The sequence below is a fragment of the Dendropsophus ebraccatus genome, chromosome 15 (assembly GCF_027789765.1).
Source record: "Dendropsophus ebraccatus isolate aDenEbr1 chromosome 15, aDenEbr1.pat, whole genome shotgun sequence".
Lineage (NCBI taxonomy): Eukaryota > Metazoa > Chordata > Amphibia > Anura > Hylidae > Dendropsophus > Dendropsophus ebraccatus.
Genome location: NC_091468.1, coordinates 67,432,503 through 67,456,414, shown reverse-complemented (window position 1 = coordinate 67,456,414; position 23,912 = coordinate 67,432,503). Strand labels below are relative to the sequence as shown.

The window sequence follows — 23,912 nt, the reverse complement described above, 5'->3', positions numbered from 1 at the left end:
AATAAGATTTAGTGTCATTTTGCAGTTTTTTTTTGTAGTAGACTTGAAATATAAGCCCTACTCCAATAATAAGCGCTGGTTCAAGTCAGCTGACCGAATCCCTGACACTGGGTGCTTAGCATCAGCCAATCAGGGCCAGACTTGTAATGCCCCGCCCCCACCTGCTCAACACAAGCTGCAGGGGAGGCAGGAGGGGTAAGAAGATGTACAGTAGGGGGCATTGTATATTGGGGGGATGGAGGGTATGTGGGCAACTACAAAGGAGGGGGGGAGGTATACAGTATGGGGACTACCTGCAGAGGGGACAGGGAGATATACAGTATGGGGACTACCTGCAGAGGGGGGGGGGATGTATACAGTATGGGGACTACCTGCAGAGGGGACAGGGAGGTATACAGTATGGGGACTACCTGCAGAGGGGACAGGGAGGTATACAGTATGGGGACTACCTGCAGAGGGGACAGGGAGGTATACAGTATGGGGACTACCTGCAGAGGGGACAGGGAGGTATACAGTATGGGGACTACCTGCAGAGGGGACAGGGAGGTATACAGTATGGGGACTACCTGCAGAGAGGGGGGGAATTTTATAGAGTATGGGGGAAACATCTATGTGTAGGTTGGTATACAGTATGGGGGGAGGGAGGTATACAGTATGGGGACTACCTGCAGAGGGGGGGGGGATGTATATAGTATGGGGGAAACATCTATGTGTAGGTTGGTATACAGTATGGGGGGAGCGAGGTATACAGTATAGGGACTACCTGCAGAGGGGGGGGATGTATATAGTATGGGGGAAACATCTATGTGTAGGTTGGTATACAGTATGGGGGGAGGGAGGTATACAGTATAGGGACTACCTGCAGAGGGGGGGGATGTATATAGTATGGGGGAAACATCTATGTGTAGGTTGGTATACAGTATGGGGGGAGGGAGGTATACAGTATGGCAAAGTGTTTGCAGTCCTGACTTCCTTGCATTCTATGTCTGTATCCAGCTATTATTTGCAGGTCATGGGGTCAATGAAGTCAGTGGTGTGTAGCACAGTATAATTAATGGCAAACATGCCGCCCCTCAAATCTGCCGCCTGAGCAATGAACTCATCTCACCTCATGGCAGAAATGGCCCAAGTCACAGGCTCACTGACTGCCGCCGGGCTCCTGCATTTCCTGCAAGGTCACTACCCGGCTCAGGAGTGCCCCCTCAGTCAGTCAGTGACGGGGGGGGGGAAGCACTCAAGCCACTGACCGACTGAGTGGGCAATTTCCGCCAAGCCATAACAACACCGGAACCCAGGAGAAACTGAGGCCTGGCAGCAGTCAGTGAATCTGTGACGCAGGAGCATGGGGAAGGTGCAGTTTGCAATTAAGCTCCATTCACTTCAATAAAACTGAGCAGCAAAAACCTGCCCAAGCTGGAGACAAGAGCGGGGCTGTCTCTGGAAGATAGTGGGCATGTTTTTGTAGCGCTGGAGAACCCCTTTAAACAGTCAGTAGGTCCTGACACAATGAGTGGCTTCTTCTAATGTGTTTGGGCCATTTGTGGATTGCAGTGGATATCCTATGGACATGTGTGACCATGTGCAGAGCTCACCAATGCCGGACTCTTCCCAGTCTTGTCCTTGTCTTTTCCAGCTTTTCCTGTGTCCCACTTCTCAGCATTTATATCGGCTTCATTCCATTCTGGCCACATTGAAGATCTTCCATTCTTGAACTCAACCGATGCCACCAAGGTGTTAGCAACAACTGATGACACACTAGAAATCAGAACATATCTATATATTAATATACAAACATCAAGGAAATAAAACGAAAGAAAGCTGCTGTTCACAAATCAAGATATATATATATATATATATATTTGCCAAAAGTCCCTGTTTGCACTAACCCAAACAATCGACATTTGGAGCCTGGAACTTGAATGCAGCCCGAAAACTGCCTGGAAAACATGGAAGTGAAGTCTGTGCATGTAATGGGTCACAAAGCCAGATGTTAAATTGAGCCCTGATCCTTAAAGGGGTACTCTGACGAAAAATATTTTCTTTCAAATAAACTGGTGTCAGAAAGTTTTCTAGATTTGTAAATTGCTTCTATTTAAAAATCTCAAGGCTCCCAGTGCTTATTAGCTGCTATATGCTCTCTGCTGCCACCTCTGTCCATGTCAGGAACTGTCCAGAGCAGCAGCAAATCCCCATAGAAAACCTCTCCTGCTCTGGACAGTTCCTGACATGGACAGAGGTGGCAGCAGAGAGCACTGTGCCAGACTGGAAAGAATACACCACTTCCTGCAGGATATACAGCAGCTGATAAGTACTGGAAGAGTGGAAATTTTTAAATAGAAGCAAATTACAAATCTATAATAACTTTCTGAAACCAGCTGATTTGAAAGAAAAAGATTTTTATTAAATCTTCTCCAGAAGACACAGGATACATGAGGCAGCGCTTTAGCAGATCTTCGGGGCACTGCTAGTAGCGTTACCTCGAAAATCTGGGTGACTTTTTTGCTTCAAACTTAACTTTCTTTTATATATGATTGTTGTTGACCTTAAAGGGGTACTCCAGCGTGGGGGCACTTGTGCGCTGGGACCGGGGAGGAGGTGGCCGAGGGAAAAGACGTCTAGTCACCTCCCAGGTTCCAGCGGCGGGTCCCACATCGCGGTGCTCCGGTGCCTGGTTCCCGGCCGCTTCCGGGTGTCTGACGCAGGCCCGAGACATGACGTCTCAGGTCCGCTCAGCTACTCAGTGAAGGAGACGGTGTAAAAAAAAAATTGTAATAAAAAAAAGTTTTTAAAAGTATAAAAAAAAACCTTGTAAACCCCCTCCCAATAAAAGTTTAAAAGACCCTCTGCCCAATATAAAAATATAAATATAAATAAATAAACATATTACATATTGAAGCGTGCGGAATTGTCCGATCTATTAATTTATAATAATATTGTTTCCGCACGGTGAATGGCGTAAACGAAGAAAAAAAAAAAACGCACCAGGATTGCTGATTTTATTAAATTATATATCACAAAAAAATTTATAAAAAGCAATCAAAAGTTTTCTGTTACACCAATATGATATTAATAAGAACTAGAGATCATGGCGCAAAAAAATGACCCGACCAGCCCTGTAGGGGGAAAAATAAAAGCGCTCTGGCTCTTAGAAGGCGGGAGGAACATTGCATTAATCTGACCCGGACTTTTGTGCATCAAAGGGCTTGAAGGGGTTAAGGGAATGGTTGGGTTACAGGACCAGGACAGGTTATCACGCTTGGGGTTATTTACTCTAGAAAAAAAGACGTCTCAGCAGCGATCTGATCAGAATGTACAAATATATGAATGGACAGTACAGAGGTCTCTGTAGTGGTCTCCTTACTCCTAGGTCTGTAACCATGACAAGGGGACATCCTCCTTTCACCATCAGCACAGATGTGGATTCTCTACTGTAAGAGCAGTGAGACTGTGGAACTCTCAGCCACATGATGCTGTCATGGCTGATTCATTATATAAGTACAAGGGGTCTGGATAGACGTTTGACTTTTTCAACCCTATAAGCCATGTTACTATGTAAAGATTCTGGGCCGAGACGGACACCGGGGCCCTGATGTGACTCTTAGCGCTGCCTCCCCTACAGCAATGCCACCGGCCACAACACATGGAATGAGATTTAGGCCAAACCGTGTTAAATAAATGGAACAGTAGCTGGAGGGTTCGGGCCGCAAATAGCTTCAAAGTGGAGTAAAGCCGGCGGTAATGCTTTGTCACACATGAGAAGTAAGCAGTATACTAATAGGTGAGCTCACTAGTCCACCGCTGCTTTACAATAGACACTCTGTAAAGTGTCAGCACCCGCTGAAGCATAAAAACACATTTATATTCAAGCTTCAAACACATTCCAAGACTGAATGGCTTAAAGGGATAGAATACATAAGAAGAGCATGTGCCTAGAGGTCACAATAATATCCTGTGACTAAATATACCGAATACCATCATGAATGTGTAATATAGGTATAAGAAGAAGAGGGTAATACAACTGCTCGGCATCTTATATGTGTATTCAGAGAGCAACACGGGTCCAAAGACAAGCACAGAAGGTTTATGATGTTATTAACACCTTCTAAAGTAGGTTATAGTAGCAGGAGCCTTTATTAAAGGGGAACTAGGGTGAAAATCTTTTTCTTTTAAATCAGATGGTTTCAGAAAGTTATATAGATTTGTAATTTACTTCTATTTAAAAATATCCAGTCTTCCAGTACTTATCAGCTGCTGTATGTCCTGCAGGAAGTGATGTATTCTCTCCAGTCTGACACAGTGCTCTCTGCTGCCACCTCTGTCCAGAGCAGCAGCAAATGCCCATAGAAAACCTCTCCTGCTCTGGACAGTTCCTGACATGGACAGAGGTGGCAGCAGAGAGCACTGTGTCAGACTGGAGAGAATACAGCACTTCCTGCAGGACATACAGCAGCTGATAAGTATGGAAAGAATTGAGATTTTAAAATAGTAGTAAATTACAAATCTAAATAACTTTCTGAAACCAGTTGATTTAAAAGAAAAAGATTTCCGCCAGAGTACCCCTTTAATTACTATAATATTAGATTACATTCTCCATGTAAGTTTTTCTTCCCAGTCTTCCGACCACTTGGCTGAACTACTTTGTGGTGTTGCAGTTAGTAGAGCGGCAGCCGTTCTGTCCTTCTATCTTCGGCATGGTGTCTGATCATATTGCGGCGGCGCTGTCTTTGTAGACTGTATGGTTAAGCAACAATTAATCCTCACGCTGAGGAGTGTAAGAATCCTGAAGACTTTGATTAATTTTTCCCTGAAATTTGGATCTCCTCAGAACACCTTGTCCTTCCATCTGTTGCTGAGGAGTGGGGCGCTGCCTGCCTGCCTGCAGTCTGTCGGGTTGGCACTCCTTACACCTTGTAGTTCTTCTCTTTTATATACCAGCATCCCTGTGGATACACATATTAAATTGGCAAAAAGATCAAATAGGCTTGAAGGGCAGATGGAAGTGTAAGGGCATACATAATGAAGTCTGAACCTCCAGCATATCCACCTTGGAAAGTACTGCAGAGGTTCGGCCGTATTACAGTACATTGGCCGGTTTTCTCAACATCTTAGAAGATATGAAGTTACTTTGTTGTGTCTACAACAGTTACCATAGAAATATTAAAGGGGTACTCTGGCGATTTTTTTAATCAAATGTTGTCAGAAAGTTCTACAGACTGTAAATGACTTCTATTTAAAAAATTTCAAGTCTTCCAGTACTTATCAGCTGCTGTATGTTCTGCAGGGTTGTACAGCGAAACTGTTTTTCTTTCAAATCCACAGGTGTCAGAAAGTTATACAGATTTGTAATTTAATTCTATTGAAAAATCTCCAGTCTTCCAGTACTTATCAGCGGCTGTATGTCCTGCAGGGTTGTACAGCAAAACTGTTTTTCTTTCAAATCCACAGGTGTCAGAAAGTTATACAGATTTGTAATTTAATTCTATTGACAAATCTCCAGTCTTCCAGTACTTATCAGTTGCTGTATGTCCTGCAGGAAGTGGTGTATTCTCTCCAGTCTGACACAGTGCTCTCTGCTGCCACCTCTGTCCATGTCAGGAACTGGATTTAAACACAGTGAGAGTGGCCGACTAATAGATGGAAAGGTGGTCTCCACAAGTCCAAAACAAACAAGCAAGAAAAATCTAGAAATGACTAGTGTGGTAGACTCAAAAGATAGGCTTATTAAGTGCACGAATAATATATACAAGTAAATGCAATTCTATCTAACAAATGGTCAGATGAGGCAATGGGCTAGGGTACTGTCAGGAGGGTCGCCCTATTCGGCCCTGCCTAGCGTAAGTACTAGAAGACTGGAGATTTTGAAATAAGTAAATTACAAATCTATATAACTTTCTGACACCAGTTGATCTGAAAAAAAAATTTCCCCTTCCCCTTACCAAAACCTGTGTTCTGAAGTAATAGGTCAGGGGCATCATATACCGTGGTATCATCCCCCTCCTAGGATTATCTCTAATGTCTAGGAAGCCGTATTAAGCCATCAAATAGAAGAGAGAGGTCAGGGAGGGAAGTACAGGGTCAGGAAAAAGTCTCAGGACCTTTTATTTCAGAAGTAAAAGGGAAAATGACCTATCTGAATCCCCCAGTAACTAATGGGCGAGGGGGCCTATCTTTTATGTTCAAAACATGGCTGCCATGTTGAATGAAAGGCAAGTTTTTCCAATGGGAAGGTGGGCATGTAGCATATGGAAGAACACCAGACCTGTCTCAGTGGCCGCAATCAGATTTGCAATATCTCTTGTAGTTTAAATGTTATCAGCAACAACAACCTAGAATGTTCCCTGTGATGCATTGATGTGTTAAATGTGTTGTCCATGGTGCTGAACACAGAGCTGAAGTTGAACACAAAGCAACTTTCTGTGCTGATCTAAACTGGCAGCTGTTAAGAAGGCATCCATGAGCTCCCTCGCCCATTTTTTGCTAAGGTTTTCAGATTTGTCATTTTCCTGTAAGGGCCCTATTACACGGAAAGAAAATCGGCCAAATCGGCCCTATCTGGCCATGACAACGATCATCGGCTGATCGTTGATATAGGTTTGGACCTATAATTGTTGGGCGCCGACCGCGCATCGCTACATGCAATAGCAGTGCGCGGCCGTCAGCTGACGATTTCCAAACTCTATACATTACCTATCGATGATGCAGGGCTCTTCTTGCGCTCTGATTTTCCCCGGGTCCCACGCGCTCCAGGTTCAGAGAGGCCTGTCTCAGCTGAAAGGCCGGGAACAACGCAGGCAGTGATTGACTGAGCGCTTGTTTACAGTTATTATAGGGCCCCCATCGGCCCGTGTAATAGAACCCTTAGGAGCACTGCCCGCGCCGATCTGCTCCCTTTCCAAAGATAATCAATGGAGCAATCCGGATCGGCGCTATGGGGGGGGGGTGCTCCTAACAGTCTCAGCGGACCATGAAGCACACGACTAACTGCACCAGAATGACTCAAAGGAGGAAGGTAAGACACATAATGTAAGATACATAGCTTCCTCCTCTGCGTCTCCTGTGCAATAGGGACATAGCAGCATAGTAATGCTGTAATATTCCTATTAGGGATGGTCGGGATGGTTCGGGTTCGTATGAACCCGAATGCTCGGCAGCAGATTCCCGCGGTCTGTCCGCGCCGTGGAGCGGGCGGATCCAGCGGGAGTAACACCTGGAAAACTGGGATACAGCCTATGGCTGTGGCTGTATCCCAGTTTTCCAGGCAGTCCTCCCGCTGGATCCGCCCGCTGCACAGAGCGGGCAGACAGCGGGAATCATTACCGAGGGTTCGGGTTCGTATGAACCTGAACCGAACTCGGTTCGGACCATCCCTAATTCCTATATACAATGGGTAGAGTATACAGCTGATGCACAAGTACTTTGTGAATAATGGCAAATGATACAAGAAAATAAGGTCTAAATGCATAGGGGACACGTGTCTATGGGCCACCATGTGGGGAAGGGGGGGCTGCTGAATGCGTCATGTCATCATCCTAGATCATGCCGTGCTTCATGGAGTACAAAGCTACATTCAGTTATTTAGCTCTAAAGTCTTCAGGACGTTGTTAGTTAGCTATATGCTTGCTGGCTGACTCTTGTTTTCTTTAATAGAGGGCGGCCAACAAGTCGACAAGATTTCAATCATCCATTGTGCTCCACAAAACGGCTTGAAATGTATATCTGTGAGGTGGTGTCCCGACAATGTAGACGCGCAGTATACTCTTGGTTTCTATTTTAGTGGAAACTATAGATGGATCTGTCAATTACACACACAGATATATATATATATATATATATATATATATATATATATATACACGACACCCAGCAGTATTAACACATGATATATGAAGTTCTGGGATGCGGTCACGTTTAGCCTCTGTAATTTGTATAGGGTGCATATATATATATATATATATATATATATATATATATATATATATACAAATTTTAATTTTTTTTTTTAAATTAAGGAAATACTGTGGTAATTTTTTTTTTTTTTTAGGAAATCCACATTATCAGGCATCAAACGCATCAAAGACCAGCCTAAAGATGTATACTCATGTATATAGACTTCTACATATATTGCGCACCCAGCTGGACACTCCATAGGAATTACAACTGATTCGTGACATCGCGGTTTTTTACAGAATCTGCCTGATCTATTAAATTAAGGAAAATAGCAGTATATGTGCATTTCCCATAATGAATGTCCATACATTAAGAATTTGTCTAACTTTCCATAAGGGAGACTTCCACTGGGAGTCACCCCCTTGGCTGTAGGCTTTCCTCTCCTGGAGGGATATCTGGTTATTCCTGTGTTTTGAGACTCGTAACTGAGGCTCTACAGACCCCTCTTTTGTTATTTGGTGTCTTTCCTTGTGTGGTGAGCGCACAAAGCACGAGCACTTCCTGTGTTTGGACTCTTTTTCTTTTTTTTGAGAAAAGGCCAAATATCAGCACGGAGGGAGCATGGAGCTCAGATTGGCTCTATATATAACAATGATTTAAAGGGAACCAATCAGCACAATTGTACTATATGACTCCCAGCTGCACCCTATAGATCTTTATTGCAGCTCCCCTTGGAGAGACCCCATTAGAGGTCTCTCTGCCTGTCAATCATCCCCCCCCCAGAGCGCGCTGACAGGCAAAGAGCCGTGACTAATCACGGATGACTCTCCTCCCAGATGACTAGTTACCGCTCCTTTCCCCACCTTGCGGGCTGGAATAAAACACATTTTTCCCCAATTTAAAGATGGTTGGTTGGTATGGTAGGGAAACTGTAATAAAGATCTATAGGGTGCAGCTGGGAGCTAGATCAGCACAATTCTGCTGACTGGTTCCCATTCAACATAGAAAACTTAAAAAATAAATAATCACAGTATATTGCAAAGCTGTCTATGATTACAGCCCCAGTTGATTTCTAAAAAAAATTCATTTAAAAAAAAAAAAAAAAAAAAAAATTGCAATAGGTACCCTTTTAGAAACAAAGTGTCAGGCTGGGACGCAGGAACACAGCATCAGGATACAACACTAGCATAGTCACACTCAAAGAGGCTCTATCACAGGCAAGGAGGAGGATAAGGGAAGAAGTAGTTTTATGGAGGTTGGAGCCCCAACCCCAGGACGTGATTGGGGCAGAGACTCCAGATCCCGAATCCCTCCTCCAGAGCTGACTGGCGGTGCCTGCTGCCAGTCAGCACAATACTAGTGTGGCTCAGCTAAGCCGTTCGGCCAGGTGGCAGTGAGGCCCTGGCAAAAACTAAGGGTCCTATTACACGGAGCGATTTTTAACGATTAACGATAAACGATCGCAAACGAGATTGTTTATCCTTAACCTGAAATCGTTCCCCATATTACACAGAACAATGTTGTTAGTTACGATCGTTACTATGATTGTTTATTCCATCTGATCCCAGCAAAACAATGAACAATGTGCAATTACACTGAACGATTAGTGACCGAATGCGGAACTTGAGCGAACGAATGTGAAATTACAGCGAACGATTAACGATAATTTTAGATTCAGATCTAAATGAATGATCAACGACATACAAACGATTTTCCGATTGTTGTCTGCAATTACACTGAACGATTATCGTTTAAATTCAAACGCTATAACGATTTTTTGCATGATAATTGTCCCGTGTATTAGGGCCCTAAGGATGCCATTGGTGAGTCCCTGGCCTGTTGGCGTTGGCGGTCGGGTCGGTTGTCAGCGCTGTTAGGAGGCCGGCCGCACACTTCGGCAGTGATGGAAGCAGAGTGTCACGGCAGTCTCCTAACGCAAAGTATATGTGATCATTTAATCGCCTTTCAGCCGCCCTGTACTCTGCATTTAGCAGCGGTGATAAATATAGAAGAGAGGGGGCATCTGGTACTGGTTCAGGTCATCACATCCATACGTGGTGGGTCTCTTACTTGTTACACATGCCCCCCCCCAACCTTATCATTTTTCCCTTTGATTATTGAATATTTTTATTTATTATAAATATTTATTTGATTGAATATTTTGATATATAGATAGGAGACCATGCACAGATGTACAAAGCCTATGGGAAGAATGGATGCCGCCACCAGCTGGGCTCTCCGCTCGGGGCATGTGTGCCCTTGTAAGCGGCATCTTCCTTTGTATATCTGTGTAAACCATGGGCTTAGATATTTTTCGGTTTATATTCCCGTGATGACGGCTATTAACCCTGCTGGTGATGCCTCTATTCCGCCATAACCTCTGGCTATCATCTGGCATCTTCAATCTCAATGAACTCAGCCATAGCCTAAAACTGATATTCAAAGAAAATAGAGTTTGTCAGTAACTATCTGTAAGTCTAGGAAATCAGATGACAGCGAGTTGTCGCCCTCCATCAGATGTACCATGTCAGCCAGGGACTCTGTCACTATCTTAAGGGCTCTTCTTTGTAACATCACAAATACTTGGCAGACGGACAGCACTCACTGGAAATGCTTTCGGACTTGGGTAGATACAAAGCAGCCGCCTGTCAGACAGCATGAGTATCATGGAACCATTGCAGTTATGGAATCCAATAGGGAAAAGCACAATACTGAGCAGTGTCCCTTTAAGACGAGCCTCCTGTACTAAGTGTTGTGTCTACAATGTCTATGTCGTTTTGCATCCAAATCAAGGTAAGACAGCTACAAATAGATCAGGTTTTAGGTCAATCGATACATCTAGCCGGGATCGCAGTCCTCATGCCGATAAAACAAACGACACCTTGTTAGCTGGAAAGTAATAGGTCTGGGAAACCTGAAAGCTCGAGAAAGACGATAGAAAGGGAATTATAATAAATATTACATTTGTGTGGATGTTATCGTTTCCCTCATTTTATTTGTCGATAACAATGAGATTTCCCCCAGGCTGAATCAGATTTAAAGGGGAAGTTCACCAAAAAAATCTTTCAATTCAACTGGTGCAAAAAAAGTGCCAGAGATCTTTAATTTACTTCTATTAAAAAAAAAAAAAAAAGTTGTCTTCAAGTACTTATCAGCTGATGTATATCCTGCAGGAAGTGGTGCATTCTTTCCAGTCTGGAGAGCAGGAGATATTTTCAATAGGGATTTGCTGCTGCTCTAGACAGTTCCTGACATGGACAGAGGTGGCAGCAGAGAGCACTGTGTCAGACTGGAAAGAATACACCACTTCCTGTAGGACATACAGCAGCTGATAAGAATTGGAAGACTGGAGATTTTTTTAATAGAAATAAATTAGAAATCTCTGGCACTTTCTGGCACCAATTGATTTGAAAGATTTTTTTTGTGAACTACCCCTTTAAGTGAGTTGCTTCTTTACTACTGCTTAGCACCAAATAATAAACTCTCTCCGAGGAGCTGACCACTTGGCCCCCCTTCACACGCCTGGTAAATTTATCTGGATTTCTTATTAGGAAATTAGGATAAATTTCCGGACCCATAGGGTTCTATTGAGCACGGACACCCTTCAGTATTTTTCCTGACGGGTGTCTGTGTCGGAGAAAAGCTCAGGAAAATATGACGTCCTATATGTGTTCAGAATCCTGGAACGGATGGCCCATAGAGCCCTATGGGGGCATCCACAATTTCGGACAGCCTAAGATCCAGAATTCCAGATGCTTTGCTTGTCAGCCCAGGCCAGTGCCTTCAGGTGCTGACGCCGGCCCTTTAACTGTACAAGCTCCTATTTAGGAGCCTTATTCACAAGTGCTGTGGATGCGCAATCTCTGGCAATTTTAGGGCCCATTAATTTCTATTGGGCTATTCACAAGGTTAAAGATTTTACGGATCCGCCATCCGTTTTGTAAATAAATAGGACCTAGTGCGGAGCGTGATTGTGGCACAGATTTCCCTTACAAGTCTATGGATTTATGGATTAAACGGATGCAACGTTTATAAATCTGTGAAAAACATGTTGTCACGTAACTTTAATATAACTACCATTATACAATTTAAGCAGATCTGTGAAAAAAACGGACACAGATTGCAATACGGATGCAATCACAGGCGGTTTTTACAAATCACAGGGCTATATAGAGGAGCACAGAGCTTAAAAATCACTGAACGTGTGAATAAGGCCTTAAAGGGATAATCCAGCGTTATAAAAACATGGCCACTTTCTTCCAGAGACAGCAGCACTCTTGTCTCCAGTTTGAGCGCAGGTTTTGTAATGCTGCGTTTACACGGAACGCTTATTTTTCTAATTTTCGCAATAACGATCGCATTTGAGCAATAATCGTTCCGTGTAAACACAGCAAACGACCAAGCGACAAATTGTTAATTTTGATCTTTCAACATGTTCTCAAATCGCCGTTCGTCATTCCCTAAAAATTCACAGATTGCTTTGTTTAAACAGATCGCATTAACGATTTTTCTTACAAATTTTCTAACAATTTTTTAAAAAAATTATTCATCTAAATGCTGATCGTTATGAAAACCAAACCGTTGCTTCAAAATCGTTAAACAACCGATTGGGCAAATGATGGCTTCGTGTAAATGCAGCATAACTCAGTAAATGGCGCTTAATTGCAAACCACACCTGACCTGGAGACAAGAGTGATGCTGTCTCTGGAAGAAAGTGGCCGTGTTTTCATAACGCTGGATAAACCCCTTTAAATGCGCCGCCGTGCTTGACCGGGCCAGAAGCCATTGGCTCCCGACATGTCAATCATTTTTGTGGCTAGAGGCAGCATTATACCTCCAAACGCAAGAAGCCATGACGACTTCCGGTTCCGGCGCCATGAGGTGAGGACGTGTTGCACCTCGGCTCCGGCGCGCGATCCCGATACCGCTACCCCACACACCCGCAAGCTATATCGGGGACCTCCAAAAGACTCCCCTCAAGCCTGGGCACCGGGATGGACCGTTTCCTGAAGAAAGGGACAACGGGATCCAAGGCAAAAGGCCGCAGCAAATCCCGGAAGACTGAGAGCCGGGACACAAACATGGCGTCCTCACCTGCCTCTTCCAGGGTGGCTTCCCCGGATCACTCCGAGAGGGACTGTTCGGGAGGGGAGGATGACGGTGAGTCCTTCTCCATTGACTATGTCTCCCTCGCTGCTGAAGTGGCGAAAAGAATCACCCCAGGACTGCAAGAGTCCATAATTGCAGCTGTGACTAAGACACTGGGTCAGGTTCAAGCAGAGGTCGCAGCACAGGGGGGGAGACTAGCTGCAGCCGAGGACAGAATTCAGAGGCTGGAGGACTCAGAAGACAACATGCAGACTCGCTTATCTTCCATAGAAGCTGATAATAAACGCCTATGGGAAAAAATGAAAGATCTAGAAAACCGTTCAAGGAGAAATAATCTCCGCATTGTAGGTGTGCCTGAATCGGTGAGACAAAGGGACTTGATGCATGTCTGTGAAAAAATTATTCCCTCCCTACTGGAACTACCACGGCCCTGCAAGGTTGAGAGAGCGCATCGGCTGGGTCCAGACCCCAAACTAGTGGCGGATGGGGGAGTGTCTCCGGGCCTGCAGCAAAAATCTAGGCCACGGCAGGTCATAGTAAAATACCTGGACTTCACTGATAAAGTGGCTATACAGCGGGCCTTTAAAAACAGGAGGACTAACCTAGACTTTGAAGGTCACCGCTTGCTCATATTTGGAGACTACTCCGTGGAAGTTTCCAGGCGCAGAAAACTATTGTCTCCCATATGCACGGCCCTGTTTCGCAGGCAGATCCGATTCGCCTTAATGTACCCTGCCACTCTGCGAGTGTTCCACGCCGATGGTTCGGTGTCCTCGTTCACGGATGTTACGGAGGCAACAGAAGGCTTAAAAGATATTCTAGAACACCAATCTTCCGGATCCCCAGCGGGCTCGCCACGTGACCAGAATAGAAACGACTCTAGGATCCCTATTTCCCAGCACAGGGTGCGGAGTCCCTCCGGGCACCCACCATCAGGCCTCTCCGTGTGGGCTGCTTCGCCGAAAGAGAAGCGAACACGGCGCACTACCCTGCCGCAGGATGACGGGAACTGACCTATCTCGCAGTGGACTTCACCCTGTCCTGGGGTGATCCGCCCTACCGGTCCCAGATTATGGTGATGTTGCAAGGCCATGACAGGGATAATCGGATTATGGAGGACGGCCGGCCTGTGGTCGCCCATGATCTTTCTCAGGCCCTTCTGACATCTCGTTATGCCTATAGCAGCTTACTGTTTTCTTTTCGTTCTTTATTCTATATCTTTTCTTCCTCTTCTCCTACACCTTCGTGCCTGGTGCTCTTCCCATTGCCTTAGGGATGTCTGGTTTCCTTAGTGTTTATATACGGGATCCCGCAAGGGAGCTGTTCTCTACTATATGATAATAATGCTCTTTCTCATGGAAAAAAGTGAGGTCCCGAGACCAGCTATGCGCCGGGTGATGCTATGCTCAGATATCACCTGGTTGGTCAATTTTGATTGGAACAGGATATTCCTGATCCTCTGTGTTTTTGATTTTCTTGTTATGTTTGTGTGCGGGGAATGTGTTTGGGAGGGAAAGGGAGGGGTGCTCACGTGCAGAATGGGGAAGAGTATTGTGTCTCTGCTTATTATCTCTTGTCTGTTTGATTATGGTTAGATTACTCACGTGGAACGTCAAAGGTCTCAGATCCCCACACAAACGTCATATGGTGCTGCGTCACCTGAGGAAGTTCTCTCCTGACATCGTGTTTCTCCAAGAGACACATCTGGCGGCAGAGGATTTCTTCAGAATGAAGAAAAATTGGGTGGGAGCGGTTTATGGGTCGCCTGCAGTAGACCGCAAAGCCGGGGTACTGATACTCCTTCACAAGTCCTTTGGCCACGAGGTATGTCAATCCTGGTCGGATGCTGATGGTCGCATTTGTAAACTACACCTTAAAACACAAATGGAGGAACTGCTTCTAGTTAATGTATATGCTCCCTCTGACTCCAACACACATTTCTTTACCTCTTTGTCGGATCTATTACTGCAAGAGCAGGTGACTCATAGAATCATTGGAGGGGATTGTAATGCGGTGATGTCACATGTTGAGGATAGGAAAGCAAGTGGCCCTAGGCCGACAGCACCTAGACATAGTGATTCCACACTCCCAAAATGGGCATCTTCGGTGGAGGTCACGGATACGTGGAGATTGCTCAATCCTGACAACCGCGAATATACCCATTTCTCCTTTCCACATAACTCGTGGTCCAGGATTGATTACCTGTTTACATCTAATTCTCTCCTCCCCCGGATAGACACTGTCAGAATAGATGAACTCATTATTTCTGACCACGCACCAGTGATACTCCACCTACATGACAAGGTTCCCAAGGGTACAGATTACTTATGGCGGTTCCCCATGGGTTTAGCCAGGGACGAAAATTTTAGAGACATCCTGAAAGGGTGGTGGTTGGAGTATAAAAGGGATAACCAGGAACACACGGACTCACCCCAACTATTCTGGGATGCCGCTAAGGCTGTTCTCAGAGGGCGCATATTAGCTTATGTACTTAACGTTAAAAAAAAGAGTAGTGACCAAATAGCCAGCCTCAGCTCGCACCTTAGATCGGCTTACACTGCTTTCGTGGCCTCTCCCACTCCAACGTTGAAAGCTAGATGGCAACAAGTAAGGGCCGAGTATGAGGACTGGATGGAACGCAGAGAGAATATTAACCGCTCCCACTTTGAGGCCACTCTATTTCGCTATGGAAATAAACCCGGAAGGTTATTGGCGAGATTAGCTAAAGGCCAATTCCCAAGACACCACATCCAGACACTTAAGGATAGGACAGGAACTCCACAACAGCATCCGGCCAGGATCAATACAATCTTGAAGGATTTTTATCAAACCCTCTACACCGAACAGCCAGAGCCCTGTGGCCCGAAGAGGGACTGGCTGTCGATCCCAGGTCTACCAACCTTATCTGATGATCATAGAGATATGTTAAATGCTGAAGTATCCTTAGAAGAGGTGTGTGGGGTGATTAAGGCCCTTAAACCACAAAAGGCGCCAGGTCCCGACGGGTATACCGGGGACTTCTTTAAGCTATTGATGGAGGACATTAGCCCGACCCTGCGATCTCTCTACAATACCTACCTTCAGGGAAATCAGATCTCCCAGGCCATGAACTCAGCTTATATAAAAGTCCTCCCTAAACCCGGGAAAGACCTAACAACTCCTGGCGGATATAGACCGATCTCACTGATCAACATTGATTTAAAGATCATATCTAAAATCATGGCGGATAGGCTGGCTTCATTGCTTCCCGATCTGATTTCCGCAGACCAAGTGGGGTTTGTTCAAAGACGCTCAGCGGTGACAAACCTTAGAAAGGTTATTGGTGTACTAGACGAGGTCCATCTTTGCCCTGACTCCCACCCCTCCCCCGCCATTCTCTCGATAGATGCTGAGAAAGCTTTTGATAATGTGCGGTGGGAGTGGGTGTGGGCAGTACTGGATAAAATGGGCTTTAGGGGTGCTTTTATGTCCTATCTCAAAGTCCTCTATACATCCCCTTCGGCAAGAATAAGCACGCCGGGATTCCTTTCCCAGCCATTTTTTCTAGAGAAGGGCACTAGGCAGGGGTGCCCTCTATCCCCCCTGTTGTTTAACCTCGCCATGGAACCCCTCTCACGCACCCTGGCGGACCATCATAGAATAGAGGGCATAAAGGTGGGGGGCATCCCTGTCAAACTTGCACTCTTTGCGGATGATATCTTGCTATTCTTGGAACATCCTCAAAGAGACATCACAGAAGTGTTCGAGTGTCTGTCTGATTTTGGCCGATGCTCTGGGTTCCGGGTGAACATAGAGAAAAGCACTATGCTGGATCTATCAAAAGATACCCATGGTAGGACATACCTAGCCTCTGACACCCCAGTCAAGGTTACCAGGTCATCCATCCGATACCTGGGGGTTGTTATTGGTCCACAACCCGGGCAAATATACTCTTTGAACTACCCCCCCCTCATCCAGTCAATCCTCAAAGACCTAGACAAATGGAGAAATCTCCCACTCCCCATTATGGCACGATGTCATCTGCTTAAAATGTTGGCATTTTCTAGAATGCTGTACCCTATGCAGACTATTCCAGTCCTGCTGAGACATACGGACATCACTAGGTTGAATTCCGCCTTTATTAAATTTATATGGAATGGGAAGCGTCCCCGCATCTCCCTACAAAAGCTGATGCTCTTTCGGGACCAAGGAGGCCTAAACTTCCCAGATATCCGCAGGTATAATCTTGGATGCCTCTTACGCCATAGTGTTGACTGGATGAGGGGAACTGGTATGTACTCTAATGTGCGGCTGGAAGCCGCTATGGCAGCTCCATGGTCACTCCAAGCACTCCTCTATACTAAATTCTCTTCACTCCCGAAGCAGATCAAACAGAGTGTCCTCTTACGGGACAGCATAATGGCCTGGAGAGCGGTCTTGAAGGGTCTTAAGCTGCCTTTTCTAGTAGGAAGGCGAATGCCGTTGTGGTCCCATCCCGAACTTCAGGGAGAGGTGTTAAGCAAATTTTTCCCTTTCTGGAGAGACAAGGGAATAGTAACGGTGCAACAGCTATTACATCCTACAGAACATAGATATGCGACTTTTGGTGAACTGAGTGAGACGTATGGTGTGAGACAGGGACATTTTCTCCTATATCACCAACTTATGGCCTTTCTGCGCCCGCGCCTACGGGACGTTAAAAGCCTTAGCCAGTCGGATGCTATTGAGGATTTAGTGCGGTCAGAGAATCCCATACATTCTTTGTCACATATATACTGGGCTCTCAGAAGGGAGACCTCGCACAATTTTGCTCAGGGAATCTTTAAATACTGGGAATCTAAGTTGCAGAGGGATGACCTCACCAAAGCTATCCTGGATGGGTGGGCCGCAGTTCGTAAGGCGGTAGTGAGTGAAAGTTGGAGGGAGACCCAGTTTAAGATAATACACCATGCTACATATGGCTTCATTTTTCCTAAGACACCGGAACATCCGGACCGATTAGAAGCCTGCTCAAACTGTAATAAAGGAAGGACAGACCTATTGCATGGCCTAGTAACGTGCCCACTGACCAGACATTTTTGGGTCAAATTGAAAGAGCTAGTGCAGACCAAACTTCGCATATCTATCCCCTTGGATCCTTCTTTTCTTCTGCTGCATGTTTCTCCAGAGGGTGGAAAAATAACACTGCTTACTCACATTTTTGTTCTGGTGGCCAAACGGTGCCTACTGGCAAGATGGTTATTACCTCAAATGCCCACTCCGGAGGAAGTTGTAGACCAAGTTAAACGCTATATGCGCATGGACCAACTGGAGATCGCAAGAGCTAAAGATAAACTGACTAAAGGTTTCTTTAAGAAATGGTCTGTTTTTATTAGCTCTTTCCTATCAAGAGAGGAAATCGTCCAGGTTATGACGGTTTTTAAAAACACGGCTTGGTATTTACATAAAGATATAGCTGGCACCCTGGGCAACTTAAGGGTGTAGGGTGTAAGATAGTGGAGGCCTGTCTGACCTCAACAGCATGAGCACAGACGGGATGATAGGGACACATCTGGACGTGAGCACGGGGGTGGGGGGGTGGGAGGGGAGTTATATTTTTGTGTGCTTTCTTAGATTGGCCCTGTAGGGCCTTTTGTGTTGCTGTTGTATTTTAAGCTTTGAATCCTGTGGTATCCGCTGTAACAGATCGATAGGCGAATGTTGGTAATTCGCCCGGTTATAATTTGATTGTGATGAAAATGGAAAATCTAAATAAAAATATATTAAAAAAAAAAAAGAAGCCATGACGTCAGAAGCCTATGCAGCTCCAGCTGAGTGATGGAGAAGCCGGAGGGGAGCACCCTGCAGCAGGTAAGTACGATTTTTTTTCTCTCCTGTTTTTGTTGGAGAGGGGTGCAGGAAAGGAGCCCCATATTTGCAGAAAGAAGCCATGTTTCTTAGGGTTTTCTTATACTATTGATTTATGCAAAGTACGTCGCCATTGCGCGGTTCTAATAATTCGCCCGCCCAACAATCAATATCCCTCAGAATTCCTAACAGCTCAATTTAAATCTAAGAGAAACTTTCCACCTTCCGTGTTAATGTAAAGTGTGAGGATAGAACGGCCGAAAGTTCAGGGGACTGCTGCCAAGTTTTAGCTTTGATTAATGATTTGCATCATTCCGATGATTTGTTACAGGCATCAAACCTCGGCGTTACAGGCTATTTTTATAAAATGATGAGTCCCGATTTATGGGAAAATGACATACTCCTAAGCCCCGCTCCCACAAGAACGAGACAAGGACAACCCACGCCAAACCTCAGCGAGGTACAAACACCACCAATGTCATACATCACATCCAAATAGCCTGAGGAGATGGGCAGGGGCATCCTCTAATCTCACTATATATTACACACTCAGTCATTAAGGAAAATGCATTACAGAAAGTGAACCATTTGCAATGAGTTGACATAAGACCTGAAAGGGGAACCATGGGCAGGTTACACCAATCTACCCTGCTGATAGCTCCCTATTGTGAGGATAAAGGTATGTCTATTACCTTCATCCTCAGTACCATTCCTATGCTGTTAGTTGTGCCCGGTAAGCCTAGGAGCACTGGCAGTGGGGCTACAACCACACCGAGCACCGATCCAGCCCTCTCCATTGATAATCATTGGAGGGGGTGGGCTGGCCAGGGTCCATAGCCCCCGATTAAACCCCGGGCGCCCCCTCCCCCAATGATGGTCAAAGGAGGGGCCAGTTGGGGGCCCCAGTGCTCCTAACCGATTACTGGCTTCACCTATGAGCATGGGAATGGTGCAGAGAATTAAGGTAAGATACATACCTTCATCCTCAGCACCCCGTGTACAATAGGGAGAATCTAACCTGTTCCCCATTGAAGTCCAGTGATAGGAGCGCACTGAACTGCAGGACAGCTGTGCCTAGCCACAGGACTCCATACCTAGGAGAATACAGGCAGAAGCGGGAAGGCTGTAATGAGAGGGTGTACTATTTCACCCAAGGGTGTCCATAGAACTTCTGGAGGGACATACAGATATATGGGAGGTACCATGTGTATGCTAGCAGTGTCAGCACTTTAGAAAGTGAATTGCATCTGACACCCGGGGCTTCATTTACTAACAATTTTAAGCCGTTCTACTGCCGGTTGTATCTGTTTTTCGTAGCGTCCGGCCCCAGCACTGGAGCCAGGGAGGTAAGTACACATCATTGTCTTCATCCACCCCCTCCCCGCCAATACTAAAAAAATGCCTCCTGTCCAGAGTTCCTCTTTAATATCAATGACAAGCCCTACACAAAGTCTCTTCTTGGGTTTCTCCAGCACTGATCATGAAGTGTGTCATATGTGTAATAACATAATTCACCACCAGGGATTGCTGTGCTCCAAATATAGAGCGGAGCTGATTGGCAGTGAATCCCCTGATCAGTGACCCAGGCGACACCCACCACACAGCCGCGCAATGTGGCTGATATTCGCTGACGTCATGAGGCTATTGGTAGAGATTGAGGGCCATCACCATAGAAAACCTCTGCTGCTCTGGACAGTTCCTGACATGGACAGAGGTGGCAGCAGAGAGCAATGTGTCAGACTGAAGAGAATACACCACTTTCTGCAGGACATACAGCAGCTGATAAGTACTGGAAGACTGGAGATTTTTCAATAGAAGTAAGTTACAAATCTGTATAACTTTCTGACACCTGTGGATTTGAAAGAAAAACAGTTTCGCTGTACAACCCCTATAACACAGCACAGTATAACATAGATGAAGGCTCCCCCTAAGTAGTACCATAAACCATAACACCATATGTGGTATATTGTTATACACAGTGGAGTCTTTTACACCATAATACTACCATATCGTACTGATAATTTGCACAGCATACTTTAACACAGATGAATGTCCCCCTGCCTAGTACAATATACTGCCTTATCATCATCAGTATATAAATAGAGCCACATACCACCATATGGTACTGATACTTTCCACAATATACTTTAACATAGATGAATATATATATATATACACACTAGAACCACATACCACTATATTGTACGGATACTTTGCGAAATTTACTGTAACATAGAAGAATGTCCCCCACGTAGTACCATATACCGCTATATCATCATCGGTATATACAGTAGTACCATATACAGCTCTTGTATATCATAATCAGTATATATAGTGAAGCCACATACCACCATATTGTACTGATACTTTGCACAATATACTGTAACATAGACGAATGTCCCCCCACGTAGTACCATATACCGCTATATCATCATCAGTATATACAGTAGAGCTGCAAACCACTTTATGGTAGTGATACTTTCCACAATATACTGTAACGTACAGTAGATGACTGTTCTACCATATACCACCATATCATCTTCGGTATATACAGTAGTACCATATACAGCTATTGTATATCCTCATCGGTATATATAGTGGAGCCACATACCACCATATTGTACTGATACAGTGCTGCCACATCACATCATTTATATATATATATATATATATATATATATATATATATATACTAGAGCCACATACCACCATATGGTACTGATACTATACACAATATACTGTAACATAGATGAATATCCCCCAGTGCAGTACCATTTACCATCACATCGGTATATACAGTGCCGCCACATACCACCATATTGTACTGATACAGTGCCGCCACATCACATCATACCGTCACATACTGCCCCATGACAGGACACGTACATGGTTACCGATGGGCTTACACTATGGTATACCGCTTACCAGCATAGTACCGCCACATCACATCATACTGTCATATTGTACTGATACAGTTCCACCACATCACATCATACCGCCACATATCAGCCTATAGACTGATGTACAGATACACAGTCACATATCATGGATCCCCCACACACACTGGACGGAGGAGGGGCAGTACCAGGGATCACCCAACCGTGTACCAGCCCCCATCACTGAGGCATGCCCACCCTCACCACCCAGCCATGTACCAGCCCCCTATTACTGAGGCATGCCCACCCTCATCACCCAGATGGGTACCAACCCCCTATCACTGAGGCATGCCCACCCTCATCACCCAGCCGTGTACCAACCCCCTATCACTGAGGCATGCCCACCCTCATCACCCAGCTGGGTACCAACCCCCTATCGCTGAGGCATGCCCACCCTCATCACACAGCCATGTACCAGCCCCCCATCACTGAGGCATGCCCACCCTCATCACCCAGCTGGGTACCAACCCCCTATCACTGAGGCACGTCCACCCTCATCACCCAGCCGTGTACCAGCCCCCCATCACTGAGGCATGCCCACCCTCATCACCCAGCCGTGTACCAGCCCCCCATCACTGAGGCATGCCCACCCTCATCACCCAGCCTGAACCAGACCCCTATCACTGAGGCATGTGCACCCTCATCACCCAGCCGTGTACCAGCCCCCTATCACTGAGGCATGCCCACCCTCATCACCCAGGAGGGTCCCAGCCCCCCATCACTGAGGCATGCCCACCCTCATCACCCAGGAGGGTCCCAGCCCCCCATCACTGAGGCATGCCCACCCTCATCACCCAGCTGTGTACCAGCCCCCTATCACTGAGGCATGCCCACCCTCATCACCCAGCCATGTACCAGCCCCCCATCACTGAGGCATGCCCACCCTCATCACCCAGCCGTGTACCAGCCCCCTATCACTGAGGCACGTCCACCCTTATCACCCAGCCGTCTACCAGCCCCCTATCACTGAGGCATGCCCACCCTCATCACCCAGCCGTGTACCAGCCCCCTATCACTGAGGCATGCCCACCCTCATCACCCAGCCGTGTACCAGCCCCCTATCACTGAGGCATGCCCACCCTCATCACCCAGCCGTGTACCAGCCCCCTATCACTGAGGCATGGCCACCCTCATCACCCAGCCGTGTACCAGCCGCCTATCACTGAGGCATGCCCACCCTCATCACCCAGCCGTGTACCAGACCCCTATCACTGAGGCATGCCCACCCTCATCACCCAGCTGTGTACCAGCCCCTATCACTGAGGCATGCCCACCCTCATCACCCAGCTGTGTACCAGCCCCTATCACTGAGGCATGCCCACCCTCATCACCCAGATGTGTACCAGCCCCTATCACTGAGGCATGCCCACCCTCATCACCCAGATGTGTACCAGCCCCTATCACTGAGGCATGCCCACCCTCATCACCCAGCCGTGTACCAGCCGCCTACCACTGAGGCATGCCCACCCTCATCACCCAGCCCCCTATCACTGAGGCATGCCCACCCTCATCACCCAGCCGTGTACCAGCCCCCTATCACTGAGGCATGCCCACCCTCATCACCCAGCCCCCTATCACTGAGGCATGCCCACCCTCAGCACACTCACTCTCTGGGTGTCTGCCCCAGGGCCGAGCTCAGCCGGTGCCCGGACTCCTTCTTCTTGGACTGTTTGGAGGACATGCTGGCGGTGCCGGACTCGGCTAGGAAGTGTATAGAGACTGCGCGTCCTTTGGTTGCTAGGAGACGAGTGCGGCGCGTTCTGTAGCGGGGGCGCGCAGGGAAACCTCGCCGGTGACGTCACAGCGTGCCCTGAGAAGTAGTGTTCATGTCCATACTACACTACAGGGATGGGAAGCGGGCACAGCGCCCCCTGATGGAGAGTCCCGGCCCTGGGCGCCTCATACATTCATCCCAAGACCCATATTTGCTGAATAGTGAATACTATAGTGTGGAAGGACCTTCTGACACCCGGGGGTCACGTGGCCTGCCGATGTCACGTGACCCGTTACCGCAGTAGCCCTCAGGCTGTTTCCTTAACAGAACGTGCGGCTCCTGAAGCTTCTCTCATATAGAATATAAATACGGTATATGTCCTGGTATCACTACTAGGCCTGTTATATATATATATATGTATGTATATTATGTCCTGTATT

The 23,912-nt window shown here is 46.3% G+C and overlaps 1 protein-coding gene across 1 annotated transcript in view; it reads right to left on the bottom strand.

Moving 5' to 3' along the window:
- Positions 1 to 23,515, bottom strand: part of ADGB (androglobin) — a 138,932-nt gene extending 115,417 nt beyond the window's left edge. The window contains exons 1-2 of the mRNA XM_069954785.1: positions 23,366 to 23,515; positions 1,593 to 1,755 (exon numbers count right to left, since the gene is read on the bottom strand). Coding sequence (XP_069810886.1) covers positions 1,593 to 1,755; positions 23,366 to 23,439 — 237 coding nt within the window. The 5' untranslated portion in view covers positions 23,440 to 23,515. The remainder of the gene's footprint in view (positions 1 to 1,592; positions 1,756 to 23,365) is intronic.
- Between the last annotated feature and the right edge of the window lie 397 nt (positions 23,516 to 23,912).